We start from the raw sequence: 23,593 nt of genomic DNA, 5'->3' as shown, positions 1-23,593 counted from the left end.
TGCTACTACGTCCTCGTTACACTTCAACAACGATCCCGCCACAATTATACCAAGTTATCACCGCGCTTATTTTGCGACCTCACTACGCTTATCAAGATCTTTCTACGCTTTTCACGTTCTTCACACGATTATAGTGACGTTCTTACCAAGATTATACTACGTTCATACTTCAATCTTACTACGTTCTCAGCAATTAATTAGTCAACATCGTGTTCCATATCAATACAGTTCCATTCCTTCTATTTCTGATTAATACGTAGATTTCTCGGAAACAATACAGTCATGCCACCAAAATCTACAAGAACACGTGGGCGTGGTGGTAGGGATAGATGTAGAGGCAGAGGGGTCAAAGTAACGAATCTTAATCAAGCAGAGATGTCGGACCGACCAATCTAACCTAAATTACATGTAGGATAGCAGAGATGACACAGATGTGTCAATAGATCAAGGAAGATGTGGTATGAGTGCCAATGAGACAAATCTCCATTCAAGTAACAATTTATAAAAGTACTCCATTATAGGCCAAGGTACGGGCTGCAACACGGAGTATTGGCTCACAGCACGCTTTAAAGGGCCCAAAATAGTACTAGTGGAAAAACATTTAAACGGGGAAACCAACGGTCTAATCTATATAAAACGAGAAGCATGGTTGAGTCGTTAGAGCAAATGGATAATTACATGCAGACAAACAAAATCTAGGTAGCTTTTTATATATTTTATGTGAAAATTACAATGAGAATGATGGTCGTAGTGTGAACGTAGTCAGGTCGTAAGAAGAGCGTGATGAGGACGGCAAGGGCGTGCTAGAATCGTACTATGGTCGTGAACAGCGTGGTATAGTCGTAGTGGAAGCATAGTTCGGTCGCGGTGTGAACGTGATGGTCGCAGTGAGGTCGTTATAACGTCGCTGTGAGATCAAAGCGCAGTCTCTCCGAATAGAATCACACTTTCGCTACGCTCTCACTACGACGGTACAGCGACCTTCGCGATCTTACCACGACCTTAGTGCGCTCTCACTACTCTTCTACTACGATCTGATTTCGCCACGACCACACCACGATTGTTTTGAGCATGTTCAAAGTTGGCCACGCTCATCACGATCTTGAAGACCTCATCACGACCTTGCTGCAACCTTACTGCAATTAACACGATCGAACTACGACCATCAAAATTAATATTTTTTTCACAGATCGTATTGCGATCGTGGCCTCGTGGGACTACGGTATTATGGGGAATCTGAGATCACTCCCGGTTAATTGTGTGTGTTGTTTCTGTTGCTCAGTCGTTTGTCTTTTATCTTGCGTTGTGTGTTTTGTGGTTTTTCGTTTCGTCGTTGTTTGGTTTTTTTTTGCAATGGCATTGTGAATTTGTATTCGAGGTATGAGTTTGAATATCCCTTTGTAATATTTCATCTCTCTTTTTGCACTTTCCGCCTGAATAATGACACCCGGTTTTTTTATAAAAATATTAAGGTATACACTTACCGGAAACTAGACTAATGTTATATTAGATTCATTCTCTTACAGTTTAATCTTGATACTAATTTTTTTTTACAAAGAAACGCCTTGAAAATGTTTATTATTGGGACAAGAGTTAATCATAATACCATAACTGTATCGAATTTTATATTTTTATATTATACTCCCATGTTTTGTTTTATACCTGATATAGAACATCGGTCTTTTACCTGTATATTTGATTTACCTTCAATAAGTTACGTAACCCAATAAAGTTTTTATACAAATATGAATTCAAAAATTTTGCTGACCACCTTTATTTTCATTATAGAACTGAGACAAATACAAGTATCAACAGCTAACAGGCATGAATAAACAATTTACAAACAAAAGGAACCATTATAATTTGCACTGGACTTATTATTGGCAAAACAGATTGTTTATATATATTTAAATGGCTTAATTGTTATTTTAAAACCAATATTATTTGTTCCATCTATATACAGGGCATATTTTTTTGTTTGTTCTTATTTGCCGTTTCGTATTTCTTGGGAATTACTGTATTTCGAAATGATGAAAAATGTTTAACATGCATCAATGACGTATTTTAATGCGTCCTTGCATGTCAGAACTGACATAGACAAGCTTCCTTGTTCGAGTCTACAAGGACGCTCCTGTTTTACATATCAATTGAGAGGTTACAGAATACATTTTTGTAGACTCGAACAAGGAAGCTTGTCTATGTCAGTTCTTACATGCAAGGACGTATATTTGTTAGAAATACGTCCTTGATGCATGTTAAACATTTTGCCTTTTATACTGCACTCGTTCTATTTGAGCAGTCAAATTACGTTGACTGTATATTTCTATGCCATATACAGTCACTGACCTGATATCACTTTTCCTCATGAATATTTAAATAGAAATTGTCGAAATTATATTTAATTATTCATACGACCTCTTCAACCTGTTCTTGTTTCCAATGTAAACAACGATGCGTTTAACGACTCAAACTTGTTTCTTTTGCAATTTTTGGGAAAACATATTTCACTTATTAATATTTTTTTGTTTGCAACCTATAAATCATTATGTTTTATGCTTATTGTTGATATTTTAGTCTGCAACGAATTCGTTCATCATTGATTGCGGTAATGATGTACATTTCATCGGTAATGATGTACATTTCATCGTGTTTTATATTTCTCCGTCTGTGTGATATGAGGCCTTTTTAAAGGGAGATTTTTCCCAATATTTAAATCAAATAAATAACATTAACACAATAAACAACAATTGAAAATGGTTTTTTTTAGATTGCAGTATAAAGACAATAATAGTGCATTGACTTGACACAGCCTCGCATTTCCCCGTTTCTAAGCCTCATCCTTATATCGTTGATATGTCAAGTCAATGCACTATTATTGTCTATGTATAAATCGCACAGTAGCCAAAAGTTAATCGAATGAACTTTTTATATCCCATAACAATAACTTTCAGTACACAAAAATGTATCAACAGTTAGACAAACAAATATACTTACCTCCTATACATTTCTAGGAACATGATTGATTAAAAGCAATCGCGTGGAAACCGTGTAAATTCCATATTAGGTTAGTAGGTGTTTATATAATTAGTTATGTTTAAACAATGAATTAGATAGTAATCTTATGAAAACACATTTATTTGGCCGGCTTGTTATAATAACATGTGGTAGAATCTTAATAAATCATACGTTGTTTTTTCTATATGTTTAATCGTCGTGATGGCTAATGCATATACAATAACGTCACATGGTAAAGCGGTATGGTAACAACGTTACCATAGCGTAATGTTTGTACTTCGCGTATTTTCCGACATTTTGGGGGCCGACAAAAGTGAAATATGTAACGAAATTTAAAAATATAAATTCACAATATAGATAAATTAATGTCTATCTCAAATAAAATAATCAAATTCCTTAAACTTGACTGAACACAATTACAGTTTATATTTTAGTCCATTCGTGGATGTTTCTTCTGGCACACACGGTTACTTCACTCAGCGGTAATTTTCTTAAGCGTTATAAGTTCCTGTCCTGTATCTATGTGGCTTGTTGACTCCAACAGTTGAGAGAGTGTGTTTGTTCAGGTGGTCTAGGTAGCAAGTTACTTCCTTGGAGAGTTTCCTCAAATTGGTTGATGTACGATCAACTTTGTACGAGCCATTGCGATAGGTTTTCTGGTCTTCTTTTGGCAACGGTCATACCTGAAGTAATATTATCTGGATGGTCATGTTTCCAAGGCAACCTTTCTGAGGAATAGCCTTTCTCGCAGTTTTCAATAGCTGTGTTCTTGTCTGTAATGACGTTTACAAGAACTGTTGACGGCTGGTTGATGTTTCTATTGATCGGTCCTGATAATAGATATCCGATCTTTGACTGAACAGCGGTGGGTCCGTTTCCTCTAATTACTTTGTCCTCGATAATGTCCCAATAGTGGTCGGCGCCTATGAGTAAGTCGATTTCAAAACGTTCTGTACTTTGCACGGAATGTGCAAGTTTAAGTTCTCTTAAGTGTGGCCACCTCCTTGTAGTCTGGCAAATTTTGTTTTTAATTGGGAAGGCAATTTCCGGAACAATGGAGTGTGTTAATACGCACCTTCTCTCCTGTGTCGGTCTGTAGTTGTAGTGTTGCAGTGTCTAAGTTACGAACTGTCTGAGATAAATCTCCGAACGCAGACAGTTGAATGCTGACTATTTCTGTTGGTTTAATTTCTAGTTTATCAGCCAAATTCTGAGTTATGAAAGAACGCTGTGCTCCCTCGTCAAATAATATGTTACATTATATTTTTACGTCGTTATATATAATTGGTGCAGTTGCTGTTTTAGAAGAATGTCGGGACTTACTTGTGATGCATGCAATACACAGTTGTGTCTGTTGTTTTAACCACGTTGATAGCTGTCTGCTGTATTTTCGGCTCCTGCTTCGAACCTGTATTGGCCTCTTTCCCTTTACATATGCTTGTATGATGCATTCCGTTACAATTTTTACACCGTTTGGTAGACTAACATGCGGGCATCCGGTGTGACCCTAAACAGTTAAATCATAACTGTTTCTGTTTTAAGATTTGATTCCTAGCGTTTGCGTCTGTTACTTCAGAGCACTCCGTCAAACTGAACAAAAAAATACATGTATGCGTATTTACCTTCTTCCGTCTTGCCTCAAGTATTTCAATCTGTTTAGTTATTGATTTTCGTAGATTTTGCAATATCAAATTATCTCTCCCGTGTTCTCTTGCAATAGATTTTCTTATGTCAATCGGTAACTTGTCCAAAACTACAGGTACCAAAAGCGAACTATTCATCTCTGGTGTTAGACCAAGTGACTCTAATCCTCGTACGTATGATTCTTATCCGTCTCCGTAAGACCTCAAACTGAAAGCATCATTTGTCGGTGCGGGTAAATTCATGAGTGCTTTCATGTAAGCATGTATCAGTTTGCAAGGTTGTCCGAACCGATCTCTGAGAAGGTTGACTGCGGTTTCGTAGTTACCATTAGTCAAAGCGAATCCCTCTACTGTTTGCGCGGCGCTTCCCTCAAGCTGGGCTTTAAGATAGTTAAACTTTTGGATTGGGGTTAATGTATCGTTGTAGTGTATAGATGACTCGAAACAATCCTAAAATGTTTGCCACTTGAGAATATCTCCATTAAAATAGGGTAAGTCTAACTTTGGAAGCCTATGGTAATTAGTTTTTGAAGATCTCGGTTCTGACGGGACTTGAAACATGACATTCTCTGACGGACGGGTATGCACTGCAGGGGCGTGAATTGAATACTGCTGGTTCATAGAATCTATTGCACATGTGTTCATACCAACTCTAGCGTCGGGTGTGAAATTAAATGCGTCTGGGTTAAGTCTGCGCGTTGAAGACCAACAGTATCATGCGAAATTATAGTATTTGATTCAAAGGATTTAATAAATTTCCGAATTTGTCTAATTTTGCAATCAAGTTCGTACATATACTCATCTGAGTCGGTGATTTTCTGCTCCAGATTTTACTCCGATGTCTGTTCCAAAAGTCTGTTATTCAGGTCAATCAATGTTTTCTGTTTTTGCGTGACGGCATCATCAAGGGCTTTTACTTCGTCAACGTCTGTGTCTGTTTTTTACTTTAACTCGTCGAATTTCACAGTAGCTTCGTGATGACTCCGTTTTGTCTAGCACGAACTGACAAGCTTTGAATCCATATATATTCAAAGGTTACGGCACGCATAAATGTGGTAGAATCTTAATAAATCATACGTTGTGTTTTCTATACGTTTAATCGTCGTGATGGCTAATGCATGTACAAAAACGTCACACAGTAAAGCGTTATGGTGACAACGTTACCATAGCGTAATGTTTGTACTTCGCGTATTTTCCGACATAACATGCGGTAATAGAGTCCCGTTTAAAGAAAACAAACAAACAAAAACTACCTTGCTCATCAGGTATGGCCATAGATGTCACAATGTTAGGGATGTTTGCAACTGATTCTAGAAAGAAAACATAACTTATATTTGTATTCACTCGTTATGTTTTTATACAAAAACATGATGCATTTATCTATCCTGAAAATGTTTTCTATAGAAATGACTTAAGCATCGTTTTATATATATATATATACATATAATGACTGAATAAATAGTCAACGATCAATCTTACAGGGCGGGCGATGGATCATGTCAAATGAATCTGTACACTACAAAATATAATATATAACAATTACAAGTCAAATAGGGTACAACATCACCATTAAATATCTATAAAATGAACAAATATTAGATATTTCGGATAACAGATATCCTTCTTCAATAATAGCACGATGTCAAATGAATCATGTCAAAATATTCAAACTGAGAAACTTTTTCTAAATCTCGAAATTTATACAATTTCAACGAACACCGCAGACGCTGATACAATTTTAAAATTTCCAAACACGGCGCAAAGATTACAAAGATATGCCAAATGAAAATAGTTATTTTCGATGTGAACTGGCACAACTCTAAATTTCCAAAGGTTGTGACAATTTAGATGTTATAACTGCATTGAGGTCAGTCCTCAAACAAAAAAATCAAAAATGTCCTAGCCGATCCAAGTTTGTATAATATTTCAAATTGACAACGGTAGGACAATTGCAACAGAAACTACATATTTAAGCCTCTCAAACAAATAGCAGTTTAATAATGATTAGAACAATAAGTTTGATCTAATGAGGTAAAATAATTGAACGTGGCTACGTACTTATACATCCATCCCGAATGAATGAAGCCCTGTAATTTAAACTGGTATTTTAAAAAGAATTTCTAACTGTAAAGCCAGTACTAAAGCCGGAGTTACTGGAAACAAGTGATGACAGGAAAATGAGGGACTCATTCTATGTTTTTTTCATTTATGCCCTCTGGGGAAACTGTCCGTAACTTTCTTATCCAAAATCTTTCCCGAGCGACTCTGTCGACCTTCGACCAACCCTCGTTGTGGTCTATGATTGTGATGATAAGGTTTTTGAGATCAGCTTGTGTGTGCCCAGGTGATCTCAAATGACGACTTACGGGTAGGTCGGGCTTGCAAGTGCAGTCACTTCGATGACCATTCATGCGTTTGTTGAATGGCTTCTGTCTCACCAACCTACTGCATGCCACATCGACACTGAAGCAGGTATACAACATTCTGGGTTTTGCAAGTAACATTGCAAAATATAGTGTACACAGACCCAGTCGAGTGGCAAGTAAATGTTTGAGTATTTAGTATTTGTTGACAAGTCAGACAACGTCTGTTACCACATGACTTGCACCATCCTGCAATAGAACAGCTTTTATTTGAGGAGACGTCAGCTCTAACAAATAAGTCTTTGAGACTTGCTGGTCTCCGAAAAACTAAGACAGGAGGATTGGGAAAGATCTTGGAAATTTAGGGTGTTTGGCAATAGTTGCCAATTGTCACGGATCAAACGTGAAAGGTTAGTAAAGGCTGGATTATATGTTAGAACAAACGGGACTATTTTGCTGCGCCTCTTCCGTTTGTACTGTAAGAGGTCATTGCAGTTGTTATTGTTAGCACGCGCAAAACCCTTATCTTTGTCCAATTTCTTATAACCTCGTTTTGTCAAAAATCCGCAAAGTTCCTGTAACCGTTTCGTGACAGCCTCCTCAGAGGAGCAAATCCGCTTGACTCTGAGAGCTTGACTGTACGGGATAATTTTTGTACAGTGTTTGGGGTGACAGCTTTGGGGAGAAAGGTACTGATGTTTATCTGTGGGTTTACAGTAGAGGTCTGTTGATATGACACCGTCCTTTATAGATGTGGTTGTGTCTAAGAATATCTTACAGTCGGAAATTTCATACGTAAATTTAATTGAATGGTGGGCGTTGTTAGCATGTCTGATGAAATCATCCAGTTTTTGTTGGGATTCAATCCATTTCATGTCAACTTCATCAATGAAACGGAACAAAGACAAAGGTTTGGATAAAGATGCTGCAATAATTTTTTTTTCTAATTTGCCCATGAAAATATTGGCGTAAGATGATGCCATTTTCGTCCCCATCGCTGTCCCGTTTATTTGAAGGTAATAATCACCATTAAAGGTAAAATTGTTGCATTTCAGGACCAGAGTAAGCAGCTGGACTAAACATTCAGTAGGTGGTTCTAAAATGTTGCACGAGTCCCATATTTCCCTACAAGATTGTATGCCGTCATTGTGAGGTATGTTGGTATACAATGAGGTGACATCTAAAGTGACAAAGAGGGTTTCCGGAGGAAGAGGGTTCGTGGATTCCATTTTACGAAGATAATCTGTAGTGTCTTGAATGTGGGAATGAAGATTTTTTCTACATGAGATCTTAAATGAAAATCGACGAATTCCGAGATTTTCTCAGTCGGATGGCCGTTTGCGGATACAAGGGGTCTACCAGGGTTGTTAACCTTGTGTATTTTGGGAAGAAGATACAATCCACCAGGCTTGGCTTTGTCTGGTTTTAAATAACCAATTGTATCCTCATCCATGTGACCGTCATTGTACATGGTTTGTAACGCAGTGATAATTTTGGAGCTAAACTCGAAAGTAGGGAGATAGTCTAGTTTCTTATAAAATCTCCCATCAGAGAGCTGACGCACTGCTTCCGCGATGTAGTTAGCTTTGTCCTTTATCACAACGGTACTGCCCTTGTCTGCTGGTTTTATCACAATATCATCTCGGTTTTCTCAGCGATTGTATGGATTTTTTCTCGTCAGGAGAGGTGTTATAAAATGACGAGTACTTGTTGCTAGCTAGATGAACAACATCCGATTTGATTTTGTCGAAAACATCTTCAAGTGTAGCAGATTTACTAGGTTTTGGAATCCATGAACTCTTCTTTTTTAAATGCGGAATTATGATTTCTTCCTCCGAGTCAGACGTGTCTGAGTCTTCCTCATTATCAACCTCTTTATCCTTGTTACCAAAATATTCTTTGATTCTGAGGGTTCTGGCAAAGTTATCAAGGTCATCTCCCAATTTCATATTATCTATGTTATTGGTAGTAGGGCAAAAATTCAAACCCTTAGACAAGCCTCAGATAAAGAGACTGAGGATAAATTGACAACCGTGTTGTTGGGATTGGTCGGAACTCGAATTTTTCTTTTAAATCTACGATTTCGAGGCTTTTTATTAGATTTTTTAGAGGGTCTGATTAAAGGGTGGTTAATTTGCACACCATCACGTTTAAATTTGTTAATCTGTTTGACGTGGAGCTTATGTGATTCAATATGGTTGATATCACCAAGACGTACTTGAATTTCTTCAAGTTCAGGATCAGACAATTGTTCACTAGATCGGCAGTGCAAATTATCACGTAGTTTAAATAAATAATTTACTTGATGAATTGCTTCTTGACGTATTAGATCCATCAGACTAAAAGAACTGTGGTATAGAATGTTATTCTATCTGTGAAAAAATCTGTTTTACTTTTCTCCTGTTGTAAGTGGGGACGCTTTTAAAACTAATCCTTTCGGAATAATTCCTTGATCAATGTAGGTTTCTAAATTTGAAATGTGATGTTCTGTTTTGATAATTTTGATAGTAGAAGATCTTAATTTCTTAAAATAAAATTGCAAATGCATGATGGAATATGCAGTAAGAAAATCGGATCGGGTGAACACACTCGATGCAGACTACCAAAGAAGTAAAAATATATAAAATGACTGAATAAATAGTCAACGATCAATCTTACAGGGCGATGGATCATGTAAAATGATTCTGTACACTACAAAATATAATATATAACAAGTCAAAAAGGGTACCACATCACCATTAAATAATTATAAAATGAACAAATATTAGATATTTCGGATAACAGATATCCTTCTTCAATAATAGCACGATGTCAAATGAATCATGTCAAAATATTCGAACTGAGAAACTTTTTCTAAATCTCGAAATTTATACAATTTAAGCGAACACCGCAGACGCTGATACAATTTTAAAATTTCCAAACACGGCGCAAAGATTACAAAGATATGCCAAATGAAAATAGTTATTTTCGATGTGAACTGGCACAACTCTACATTTCCAAAGGTTTAGATGTTATATAAACTGCATTCAGGTCAGTCCTCAAACAAAAAAATCAAAAAATCAAATTCAAATTCGAAATATTATACAAACTTGGATCGGTTAGGACATTTTTGATTTTTTAGTTTGAGGACTGACCTCAATGCAATGACATATTTGTTCATTTTATAGTTATTTAATAGTGATGTTGTACCCTTTTTGACTTGTTATATATATAAATGTATATTAAAGTTGCATTTAAACTGCGAGTTACCATTTTCTACATAAGAAAATGCCTGTACCAAGTCATAAATATGAGTTATTATCCACTCGTTTGATGTGTTTGAGCTTTCGAATTTGCCATTTCAGTTTTGTTTTTAAATTTCCTAAGAGTAAGGTATTTTTACTTTTCATTTCTACGTGGCTTTAAGTTTCATATTGAAAAATACAATTGATAATTCACAAAAAGTAATAAACAATCTGAAATATATTACCTTCTACAGCGTCTAGTCGTTTGAACCGTCCGACACCCAATCCGAAAATCTCCTCGTATAGTCTTCATCACTTTCGGGGTCCAATGACACATACCAGTTACCTCATATGTAAAAATAGTTTTGATGGCCAATTGGTAAAATGTGTACTTGTATAGCAGGTAATGAAAGATAGGTGATAATTCAAAATGAGGTTTCCCTTCTTTATGGAACTGTAACTTACAATTCAAAATCTGTTTAAAGTAAATAGAAACAATCAACATATTTTTTTTATAATGAGTTGAGACTTTTTCAACTGATTTTATATAATTTTTTTCTGATGTTGGGGTGTTTTTCAATGTTCTAGGTAATAGGTTTGAGAGCTCGCAAACATGTTTTGATCCGCCACATTATGTATGCACCTGTCCCAGATAAGGATCCTGTAAGTTAGTAGTTGTCGTTGGTTCCTGTCTGTCATATATGTTTTTGGTAAAATAAGCCGTTAATTTTCTCAATTGAATTGTTTTATATTTGTTATGTAGTGGCCTTTTATTGCCGACTACATCATATGGTATGAGTTTTTTTTATTATCTACATCCACTTCATTGGTGGATAGTTGTCTTATAGACTAGCTCTCATACTTCATCTCCTTCATCTTCTTATTTTTTATCAAGAGTTGTCCCCTTTATTTAACCAGATGTTCCACAAGGCGCAGCTTTATACGACCGCAGAGGTCGAACCCTGAACAGTTGGGCAAGTATGGACACAACATTTAAGCTTGATACATCTCTTCATTTGGATTGTGATTAAATAGTTGATACAACATAGGTTTCTGACACAGAATGAATATGGTCCAATATCCAAAATCTAAATACATGGTTAGGTTCGGCATATCATAGAACCCCAAGAATTCAATTTTTGATGAAATCAAATAATGTTCAATTTTAGACCCTTTAGACCTCAATGTGGATTAATTTGATAACCGGTCCCAAATATTAAAAATGTAAATACATGGTTAGATTCAACATATCGAAGAACCCCATATATTCAATTTTTGTTGAAATCAAACGAAGTTTAATTTTGGAACCTGATATGGACCAACTAGAAAACTGGGCCCAGAATAAAAAATCTAAGTTCATGTTTAGATACAGCATAATAAAGAACCCCAAGAATTCAACTTTTAAAAAAAAAGTTTTATTAACATATTACATTTGTTAATAGATAAATCAAATACCGGTACCTTATCCTGTTCTCGTTGTCATTAGTATAGAACATCTATTATGGTTAATTATGTTAGTACACACATTTTCATTAATCCGGAATGATTTCTATTTACTTGTACTAAAGTTATAATGCGAAAAACAAATGTCTTCGAACGAAGACGACGACAACGCCAACGTCATATTAATATACAACCAAAAAATTTTCAATGTTTGCAGATAAAAAGTGTTACTAAGACCAATCACTAGGACAGGATCGATATCGTTCCTGTTAGACTGTTTGTTTCCAAGGATATCATCGTAGAAGTCCGTAGTTCGGTACTGACATAATTCATAACACATTTTTTTCTGAATGATCCTGCTGCTAAAATAAACCAGATGCTTCGCAGGGCGCAGCTTTATACGACCGCAGAGGTTGAACCCTGAATGTTGGGGCAAGTATGGACACAACATTCAAGCTGGATTCAGCTCTAAATTTGGATTGTGATTAAATAGGTTTCTGACACAGAATGACTGTGGTCTAATGAACTTAAAATATTTTTTTTGCCTTTGAGCAATTCACTATGCTGTTGAATATTAATCCTCTCAAAAAAATGTTTGAAGAAATTTTCCTTTTCTTTATGAAATCTGAAATAAGAAAAATTTAACCCCCCCCCCCCCTATCTTTTTTTCACATCCCCCTTTCCCTTTTTCCAAAACTGATCTCAATTCAAATTTCTAATGGAGTTTGCAACAATAACTACTCATTTAAATACATCATAAAATATTAAAATGTAAAATAAAGTGCTTGTTATCACTGAATGGTAAAGATTGTTTTAATTTATCAGTTGGTAGTAAAAGTGAATATACATTGTATATTGTATAAAACAATGATTTAAGTTGTTTCAACTACTATTCTGGACAAAGAAAGATAACTCCAATTAAAAATTTCTTGCTATTGCAAAATGTTGTGCAATTAGATATTGCTTGCTATTGCGCAATACTGTGCAATTGAAAATTTCTTGCTATTGCACAATACTATCGTGTTTCTTGTGGTTAGTACTTCGCTTTAGGGTTAGTAATGAAAGGCGTTGTGTTCATATCAAATTGTATTCAAGTTATGAGACGTTGCGCACAAGGCAACGTTACGTAAACAATAGGCAACGTAAACAATAGGTAACGTTAGTGACGTTAGTAACTTAGTAAATTTACAGCGGCTAATACTTGACACTGGGGGCGCCGAAAAGTGAAAATTAATCTAAAATTATGAAAAAGAAATTAACATACAAAGTGTGAAATGATAATTAACTATTTAAAGTCCATGTAAATAAATAGAAATTGTTAAACTCTCTATTCACTATGATCATTATCAAAATTACGGCGCACTTGATACCAGTAAGTATATTGTCATGAAAGTATTAAGTCCATGTTTGAATCTTTAGCTTGGCTTCAGTTTTACTCGGTGCTCTGTCTCCATGGATTTTCATCATTCCTGGTTCCTTGCTAAATGTGTGAATCCTACCATTGTTCTTCATTGTGTTGCTTTTTGAATGATACGTCTCAAAATAGTCTTTGTTAAATTTCATTGAATTGTCAGATACTTCTCCCATTGATTCGATTTTCCAAAAACGTTTCAAATCGACTTCTTCTGTCTTGTGTTGTAACATGAAAGATGAGGATGTGGGTCCAGCTGAGTCTTTCATTGGTCCAGAAAGTAGGTATCCAAGTTTTGATTCAACTGCGGTCGGGCCTGGTCCACGGATAACTGTGTCTTCTACGATATCCCAATAGTAATCAGTACCTATTAAAAATGAAATCCTGAATTTATCCATGTCGCTTACAGGGTGCGCTAATCTAAGTCCACTGAGGTAAGGCAGATTAGCAGCATTGTATGGCATGCGATTGTGTAACGGGGCTGCGATAGTAGGGACAATGAATACTTCCATTGGTATTTTCTTCCCATTCTGAGTTTGTAAATCTATTACGGCAATGTCCAAATTGCGTATATTTCTGTTTTCATCTCCAAATGCTGCTAGGCTAACTGTCGAGGTTTCATTCGGTTTTAATTGCAATTCAGGGGCTAATTCCTCGCTAATAAACGACTTCTGAGATCCTTCATCTAAAAGAATATTAGCGGTAGCTGACCTGTCATCTACCCAAACTGGTGAGATGGCTGTCTTTAACAAAACGTCTGTCTTTGGTTTAATTTTCGATGTCGACGTGTAACATGTTAATTCATCATTTTCGCTCTCTACTGTACTTACTATGGTATTTTGCGTTAAAGGTTTTGCTGTACTTACGCTTTCTTTTTCTTGATTATTATTACTGTCACAAAGACTAGTGTGGTGCTTGTTATCACATTTTCTGCATCTAAAACGCGAGCGGCATTCTGAAACTTTATGACTTCCAAAGCAACTGTAACATACTTTTTTCTGTTCAATGATAGCTAAGCGGCTCTCTCTGTCTACAACACTGGTACATTCGACTGACGAATGCGATTGTTTGCAATAAATACAGGTTTTGGGTTTGAACTGATTTATTACATATTGAGGTCTTGCAGTGATTTTGGGTTCAACTGTTGTGTGAAATGACGCTGTGGGTGTGAAACTGTCTAATTTATCTGAATTACCAGTTTCCTGTACGTACATCTCTTTGCCGATTGCTTCTCTAAGGGACCTTATATCCCAATTCCGTTTTCCGTGTTCTCTGGTCATGAGTTTTTTCATTTCGTCGGGCAACTTTCCAAATATGATTGGTACTAAAAGTGATCCGAATGTGTCTTGCGATTGTCCGAGCGACTCTAATCCCCTTATGCACGATTCCATTTTATCGTAAAATACTCTTATGCTGTGCGGCGTAAGTGACGGATGCGTAAGTTCAAGTAGATTCTGCATGTATGCGTTTATAATGGTTTGTGTCTGTCCATACCTCTCCTTTAACAATATGATTGCGTGTTCATAGTTTGCGTTTGATAGAGATAAACCGGATATGCATTGTGCGGCTTCACTGTGAACCTGAGATTTGAGATAGCTGAGCTTTTGTATATTTGTCAAAGAGGGATTGTGATGAATGGTTGTCTCAAACGATTCCCAAAATGTCTGCCATGTTAATATATCTCCCGTAAAACTCGGTAAATCAAGCTTAGGTAGTTTGTGGTAGAAGTTTGTTGCTGTTGTTGGGTTTGCATTCGTATAAACGGAGTTGTTATCTACGGAAAATACATTTTCTGAATGGTTTGAATTATGATTTGCAATACTTGTTGACGGAAAATTTGATGAATCAAGTGTATTGGCTATTGGAACATAAGTTGTTTCACTCACCGTTTGCTGAAATGGGGTTGTTTTGTTTCCAGAAACTATGTCCTTGAATCGGCGAATGGCGACTTCCATATTCATTGCATAATCGTCCGCGTCAAGAATTTCTTGTTCCATGTCTTCTAATTCGGTTCCATCTAAGATCTGTGAGTCTAAAGATTCAAGCAGGTTCCTCTTCTTTGTAAGGTTGTCTGCGGCAGCCGAAAGTTCTTCATGTCCAATATCATCTTGCGAAATTCTTTCCTTTGTTCTATTAATTAATCTTGTAACTGCACTACGGTGACCACCACGAATTGCTTTTAATTTCTCCATGGGTCACGGCACCAATATCGTGTATCGTGTTTCTTGTGGTTAGTACTTCGCTTTAGGGTTAGTAATGAAAGGCGTTGTGTTCATATCAAATTGTATTCAAGTTATGAGACGTTGCGCACAAGGCAACGTTACGTAAACAATAGGCAACGTAAACAATAGGTAACGTTAGTGACGTTAGTAACTTAGTAAATTTACAGCGGCTAATACTTGACAAATACTGTGCAATTAATGATTTTTTGGTATTCCTGAATAATGTGCAATTGAAAATTTCTTGCTATTGCACAATACTTAATATAATAATTTTGGATCCTGATTTGAACCAACTTGAAAACTGGGCCCATAATCAAAAATCTAAGTACATGTTTGGATTCAGCATATCAAAGAAGCCCAAGAATTCATTTTTTGTTAAAATCAAACTTAGTTTAATTTTGGACCCTTTGGACTTTAATGTAGACCAATTTGAAAACGGGACCAAAAATTAAGAATCTACATACACAGTTAGATTTGGCATATCAAAGAATCCCAATTATTCAATTTTTGATGAAATCAAACAAAGTTTATTATTTGGACCCCGATTTTGACCAACTTGAAAACTGGGCCAATAATAAAAAATCTAAGTACATTTTTAGATTCAGCATTTTCAAAGAACCCCAAGGATTCATTTTTTGTTTAAAATCAAACTTAGTCTAATTTTGGACCCTTTGGATCTTAATGTAGACCAATTTGAAAACGGGACCAGAAATTAAGAATCTACATACACAAGTTAGATTCGGCATATCAAAGAACCCCAATTTTTCAATTTTTGATGGAATCAAACAAAGTTCAATTTTGGACCCTTTGGGCCCCTTATTCCTAAACTGTTGGGACCAAAACTCCAAAAATCAAACCCAACCTTCCTTTTATAGTCATAAACCTTGTGTTTAAATTTCATAGATTTCTATTAATTTATACTAAAGTTATGGTGTGAAAACCAAGAATAATGCTTATTTGGGCCCTGTTTTGGCCCCTAATTCCTAAACTGTTGGAACCCAAACTCCCAAAATCAATCCTAACCTTCCTTTTGTGGTCATAAACTTTGTGTCAAAATTTCATAGATTTCTATTTACTTAAACTAAAGTTATAGTGCGAAAACCAAGAAAATACTTATGTGGGCCCTTTTTGGCCCCTTATTCCTAAACTTACGTTTGTGGTCATAAACCTTGTGTTAAAATTTCATAGATTTCTATTCACTTTTACTAAAGTTAGAGTGCGAAAACTAAAAGTATTCGGACGACGACAACGCAGACGACGACGCCAACGTGATACCAACTGAATATAAAACCAAAAATTTTTCAATTTTTGAGGTCGTATAATAAATTACTCAAGGAAGTTCCCACTTTTTCAGGCAAAGTTGACCTCAGCTGAATTTTGCTCATCGATTTTTGTAAGTTCCTTTTGATTACACAAGTATATCCCATTACGTTTCAACATATTTATACATCCTTGACGTTCAAAAGTTTACGTTGTTATTTTTATTTACTAACACTGGGTCAATGCCTCTGCTGGTGCACTGTAAGTTACCAAGGTGATAATCAGCTCAGAGGTTTGTGTTTCGGTACTGACATGATTAATTACATTTTTTCTTAAATTCTCCGTTGTTTAAATAAAGGAATTACCTAAGAAGGTAAAGTTCCAATTTCCTCATGGAAAGTTGAACTTAGCTTAATGTTGCACTTCTTTGTGTCCATTTTGTTAATATACATTTGTCCTCAGGACTGGTCTGCAGCAGTAAAAAAAAACAGAAATGAGGTGAGGTCTGCTAGGAATAAAGTTAACTTACAGGTCTGCTAAAATGTTCCTAAGTTAACCTATAGAGCAGTCGAAAGGACTGCTTTAAGTTAACTTGTGAACAGGTTAGACTGCGTCCATCTGTAGAGCTTACATTTCTATTAATTCATCCATGGATTACAAACCTCATATTCTTACTAATATTATCCGGTGATTTCAATCAAAATGGTACTTTATATTCTTTTATCTATTTGTAATCCCCCCTCTCCAATAAAAATCAAAGAGCACAATGCTCTGAGGGATACGATTGCCATAGTTTTCATTGACAAATGTATAGCAGTTCTGCTAACTTTTCATTAAGCAAATGCGTTAGATTTGGCGAAAATTGAAAAGATCAAAGAGAGGGGGGAATAGATCCAAGGATACTGCCGCAAAAAGCATGAACATGCGCGAGTCTCACGCATTTTTGGCAGCCCTGGTACAGCTGGATAGTATTATTTTCAAAACTACTTCAACTGCCCATGCAAAATGTTATAATCTGAATAGTCACTCAACTTTAATCAAAGCGCTGTAAGCGCTGAAGGCAGTTAACCAAAAACCAAGGCAGCCATAATTATGAAAACTGTGGCAATGTTGCCTCAACATTAAACATTCATATATAGTACATTCATGTTTATCTAATGATTTCTTTATTAAGGCAAATTATTAATATGTTATCAAGGTTTCAAAAGCAATGCATATATCAATGTATATTTTTTTATGGTGAGTCTGCAGTGGTACAAGTTCCCAATGATTGCAGTTGTTCTACTTGGTAGTTAACCTTGGTTTTATTTGACTGCTAGAAGTTCAAGTTGACTTAGTATGAACATGTAATAGTATGAATGGACTGGTTTCCCTGGAAATAGACTGAATTTGTGTTCTATAGTACAAAAGTTACGAGACCTGAATCAGACAAATGTTCACTACAACAGGGATCAAAAGTGAGGTCTGACTGACCTGCCCATAGTAAATGTAAATGATTTGTTATTTTGTCCCATACATATGAATATATATGATTTAGGGGTGGGGATCTCAACGGTTTTCAAGTTCTCAAACAGGTTGGGGTAGGCAGAGGATTTAGGGGGCAGGAGGCCCCCCCCCCCTTTGTGGGAAAAAAATTGGTTGCTTATATAGGGAATCACTGAAGCGTGACTGGACAAGGCCCCCTTAGGTCAGTCAGCGGGCCCCACTTATGAAAATTTCTGGATCCGCCACTGGGGGTAGGGTGACCCTAGGGACTTCCCCTACATTTCATTTTATTTGTTATATTGTCCCATACATGAATATATATGGTTTAGGGGTGGGGATCTCATTGGTTTCCAAGTTCTCAAACAGGAGTAGTAGGGTGACCCCAGGGACCCCTTATATTGCATTTAATTAGTTATATTGGCCCATACATGAATATATATTGTTTTGGTGTGGGGATCTCAACCGTTACCAAGTTCTCAAACAGGAGGGTTGGGGTGACTACAAGGACTTCCCCTATATTTTATTTGATTTGTTATATTGTCCCATAGCTTTATTTTTTCACCTGCTTTGGTTTATTTTGTAATTGATCGCCAAACCCGGAATTATCCTTATCCGCTTCCGGAATCGGATCCGATATTGTAAAATTTTGTCTTCACGGCCGCCATTGTTATGTGTTTACAAAGTTGTTTTAGTCAATCAGATACGATTTTACTCGAATTTATACAATATTTGTCGGCGATTTTCTGTAAAAAGCTAGCGGTTGAACAAAATGAACTTCGATGTCATGAATAATAATGATAAAAATAAGATTTTAGCTCGTTTAATTGGAGACTTTGGTGACTTGCATGGAAGGTTTGCAAAGAAATTTCTTATTTTCTTTCAAGTGGAAGGTGACTACGTCGGGCGTAGCTGGAAACCAACTATCCTAGTCGAAATTCTGCTTGCAAAAGTGGAAGGTCGCGGACCTCGGACCACCGCTAATTTGCACACCTGCCTCCAAATTGAAAAGCTACGAAAATTTCTTTTTCTAATTTGAAATTGCCGCCAACAAAATGAACAGTTGAACTTATAATATAACAGACTACTGACGTAGTTGCTACGTATTGATGACAAACAATATCCCTACGACTTTTGTCATTTGGGAAATCTAAACTACTTGTCTTAAGAGATTTTCGGCGATTAAATATTTCATACAATTGTTCTTTGACATCCATCTTAGCTAAAAGCACAAGTTATAATGAACTACACAAGGATTCTTAATAAGCACTACTTCCTATGTGTAACTTCAAAACTTTTGGATAAATCGACGATCATTTAAGGTTTTTCTAGTCATATTTTTTGTAATCCAGAATAAAAAGTATTAAAAAAGTGTTCAATTAGTTATATATAACATAGTAGCGAGCTAGATAACAACAATGGCAAGTATTTCAGCATTTATTGGGTAGAACACAAAACTAGGGTGCCTCCATAATGCAGCTTAACTGCATAAAAATAGCCAATCCCGCATACAAATGTATGAGCAATGTACTTATTGTGTTTTATTTTTGTACTATCAATTCCAAGTTTACTTTCCACAGCAGTCACTGAGAGTGAGAGAAGGTATTTCACTTCGTATCTTATCACCGTTAATCTGTATCTGTATTTCCCACTTGTGTAATTAGGATGGGTACGTCACAGATTCCTTTCGGCTATTATGTGACGGGTTGGTCTGCGCACAATTAGTCGCGCTTGCTGAGGAGTGCTGATTTAAACTCCTCGGTAGTAGTGGCGCACACTACTGAGTCTTCCAGATGGTTCCAGTTTATTGCAGTGCGCACAAAAATAGAGTTCTTGTATTGTTCTGTCTTACTGGTTGGAACTATGACCGCACGTTTGTTGTTACGGACTTGGTGGTCTATAATGTTTTTTGTTACAAAGTTATTATATGTTGTTGCTTTGATTTGTCTCTTTGGTCTATGAAATTGGATTAAATCGTCGGGAGGAAGCGCTGGTATCTTCCCCTCAACCACTTTGAAAAAGAAGATCAGTCGTTGTTGTTGGCGTCTTGATTGTAATGACGGGAGGTGAAGTTCTTTTAGCATTTTTGTCATACATCCTTCCTCTCTTGATTTGTAGTCTTTGGTAATGAATCTAGCACCTCTCTTTTGTATGGATTCTAGTTTGTCAATGTCTTTTTGGGTATATGGGTCCCAAATGATTGATCCATACTCCATTATTGATCGTATGAGAGCTATATATACTGTTTTACGGCATTCCATAGGACAGTGTTGTAGGTTCCTTCTAAGGAAGCCTAGGGTAGAACTGGCTTTGTTACACGTATTTGTTATTTGTTCTTTCCATTTAAGATCTTCTTGTATTTGGAGTCCTAGGTATGGGTTGGATGACACTTGTTCAAGCGTGTGGTTGTTAAGGTTGTAAAAACGCTGACTTTTACTTTTCAGGCTAAGCATATAACATTTTTTGGCGTTGAAGCGCATACCCCAGTCGTCGGCCCATTTTTCTAGTGATTTGAGATCCTCTTGTAGTTTGTTATGGTCATTTTGGGTTTTGATTTCCCGGTAGAGCAAACAGTCGTCTGCAAATAGTCGTACTGATGAGTTTACTGCATCTGGGAGATCATTTATATGACACAGGAAGAGGATGGGTCCTAGTACCGTTCCTTGGGGGACTCCGGATTCAACTGAAGCATTTCTTGAGTTTTCTCCATCAAGTTGTACTCGCATTTTTCTTTCGGTTAGGAATGAAGTTAGCCATTTGTGGATATTTCCTCTAATTCCATATTGGTCTATTTTGTGCAAGAGTCTATCATGAGGTACTGTGTCGAACGCTTTTGAAAAATCCAGAATCGCAATATCTACTTGGTTTCCTTTATCGTAGGATTGTAGAATATCATGGATTGTAATGGCAAGTTGGGTCTCACAGGAATATCCAGATCTAAAGCCGTGGTTTAGTGATGTTTATACATTATGCTTTTCCAGATGTTTAAGTATATGACGGCATATGATGTGCTCAAGAAGTTTACATGGTACTCATGTCAATGAGACTGGCCTGTAGTTTTCGGCCGCGTGTCGGTCTGCTTTCTTAAATATGCTAGAGATGTTTGCATTTCTCCAATCCTCTGGTAGTGTACCACTGTCTAGTGAGAGCTGGAATATGAGTGTTATTATTGGTGCCAGATGTTCGGAGCATTGTTTTAGTACTCTGTTTGGTATGTTGTCAGGACCAGATGCTTTGGATGGGTTTACTCTCTGTAGCAGCTTTTTTACTCCTGATCTGATGGTAATTTGATGTATGGAGTCTTTTACCCTGATGTTTGTTTTGGGTAGTGTTTTAGTTGTTCCTTTTGTGAAGACAGACGCAAATTGCTCCAGTAGAATTTGTGCCTTCTCCTTACTGTCGTTTATGAGCTGTCCATGTTTCTTTAGTGGTGCAACCCCTATATTGTCCTGTTTCCTTGACTTAACATACTTCCAGAAAGGTTTTGTGTTGTTCTTATTCATTCCTTCAATTATAGCGTTGTTAATATAATTGTTTTCTGCTTTCCTAATTTCTCTTTTGCATGTTTTTTTGGAAATGGCGGTAGTTTGTCCATGATTTTGTTCTTTTGGCCTGGTTATACAAGTTTTGTTTTTTCTTCAGCATCATGGTAGTCTGTTGTTGGACTTGACTATTTTTGATGGTATGTTTTTATCAAGGCTGGCAAATAGGTGTTTCTTGAACATCAGCCATGCTTCGTTGACATTTTGGTTGTTTTGGATACTGTTACTAATCTGTGATAATAGTGAATCTAGATCTTTGTTCACTTCATCCCAGTTGGCTCTTGCCCAGGTGTAGACTTTTACGAGGATTAGATTTGTAGTAGAAAGGTTTGATGTCTTTATCAGTTATGATGATTGCATGGTCAGAAATACATGGTATGTTTGTTGATGTTTTCATAAGTGACGGGTTTGTTGTGAATACAAGGTCCAGTAGGTTGTTTTCCCTTGTTGGTTCTTCGTGGAATTGTGTAAGGCCAAATTGAGTTGTGATGTTTACGAGCTGTTTTTGAACTTCTGGATCTTGAGCATCTTTCCTAATGGTGAGGTTGTCCCACATTATGTCTAGGCAGTTGAAATCGCCTGCAAGTATGATGTTACTGCTTTTGTTCTCCTGTGTGATTTTTTCCAGAGATTTTTCTAGTTCTTCTAGTTGGGCTTTGTTTCTATGTGGCATGTAGAATGAGCCGATGATTAGGTCTTGGGCTGTTTTTAGTTTGAGCTTTACCCATTCAATTTCACATTTTGTTATGTATTGTGGTTGTTCAGTACTAATCATGCTGTTGTGGACTAAGATGAATACTCCTCCTCCTAAGGTACCCCTGTCATTCCTGAATGATGTATAATTATCAGGGAATACTTCAGCTGATTTTATAGCATCTTTGGTTGGATTCTTTCCGGGTTTTACCCCTTTTAGCCAAGATTCTGTGCCAATAATAATATCTGGCTTTGTGTATTGTATTGTTGTTTTGAATTCTGATGTTTTATTTTTGATGCTTCTGCAGTTTACCGTCATGATTCTGAGGTTTCTTTTATTGATGATGTTAAAGGGTGGTGGTGTTGTGTCCTTTACGCTGTTTCTTGTACTGTTTGTAACTGACCGATTTTTGGTTATTGATTTCTAGGAGGAACCCCATTTCTAACTCTTTAAATATTAATTTTCTTTTGGTTCGTGGGAATGACTCCTTTCCGTACACACTCCTCTGATCGTTCTTAATATAATACGACGTTTATCGACATCTAACGAGTATTTCGACTTTCGATTTTGACTGAAAATACTTCCGGAAGGGAGACAACTCGAAACGATAATATGGAAGACTCCATTTTGGCTGAAAGGGTGTTATAGGTAAACACTACATTTATTTTAATTTAAATGATGCATATGATTTAAAATTATGCAACAACAATAACCCTCAATATCAGACAGACATATAAAGAATCCCATGAGTTTCAAATTTATCAATGAAGTGGGGAATCCAGAGCAACCACTCAATCTGATACCCCTTGAAATCAAGAAAACTATACCAATGCGCATTAATACATAAACAAACCCGCGACTTGCGATTTGGAACAAGAACCTTTATTAAATGATATCATGAATGGTTCTCCATTTCTTTATGAGAGTACAGTATCAAATATCAGTTTCATAACGGTAAAATACGGAAAAACTCCACTTAAGATCTTATATGACAGAAATAGAATTATCGGAATCCAGAGAACTCTCGCATTTATCAAAACTGGGGAATTCCCTCTGACGTGTTTCTAAATTTATAAAAACACTAAATATAAATACTGCTTAATTCTGATTTTCCGTGTTGTTAAAAAAACACATATAGGTCAAGGGAAATATCAAACATGAAGATTATGAGAAGAACATTACAGGAAAGTTGTTTATGTTACCTTTTAAAGAAAGACAATCATAAGAATCTGAGATGTTGCTGAATGTTTAGAATAAAACGATTGACGTGAGGGAATGCAGCATGAGTCAACGG

The 23,593-nt window shown here is 36.3% G+C and overlaps 1 protein-coding gene across 1 annotated transcript; it reads right to left on the bottom strand.

Moving 5' to 3' along the window:
- Positions 1 to 13,083: 13,083 nt before the first annotated feature.
- Positions 13,084 to 15,291, bottom strand: LOC139483377 (uncharacterized). Its single transcript, XM_071267431.1, has one exon. The coding sequence runs from the start codon at positions 15,289 to 15,291 to the stop codon at positions 13,084 to 13,086; it is 2,208 nt and encodes a 735-aa protein (XP_071123532.1).
- Positions 15,292 to 23,593: the final 8,302 nt, after the last annotated feature.

The sequence above is a fragment of the Mytilus edulis genome, chromosome 1, assembly GCF_963676685.1.
Source record: "Mytilus edulis chromosome 1, xbMytEdul2.2, whole genome shotgun sequence".
NCBI classification, from domain to species: Eukaryota; Metazoa; Mollusca; class Bivalvia; order Mytilida; family Mytilidae; genus Mytilus; species Mytilus edulis.
This window is presented reverse-complemented; position numbering and strand designations above follow the sequence as displayed.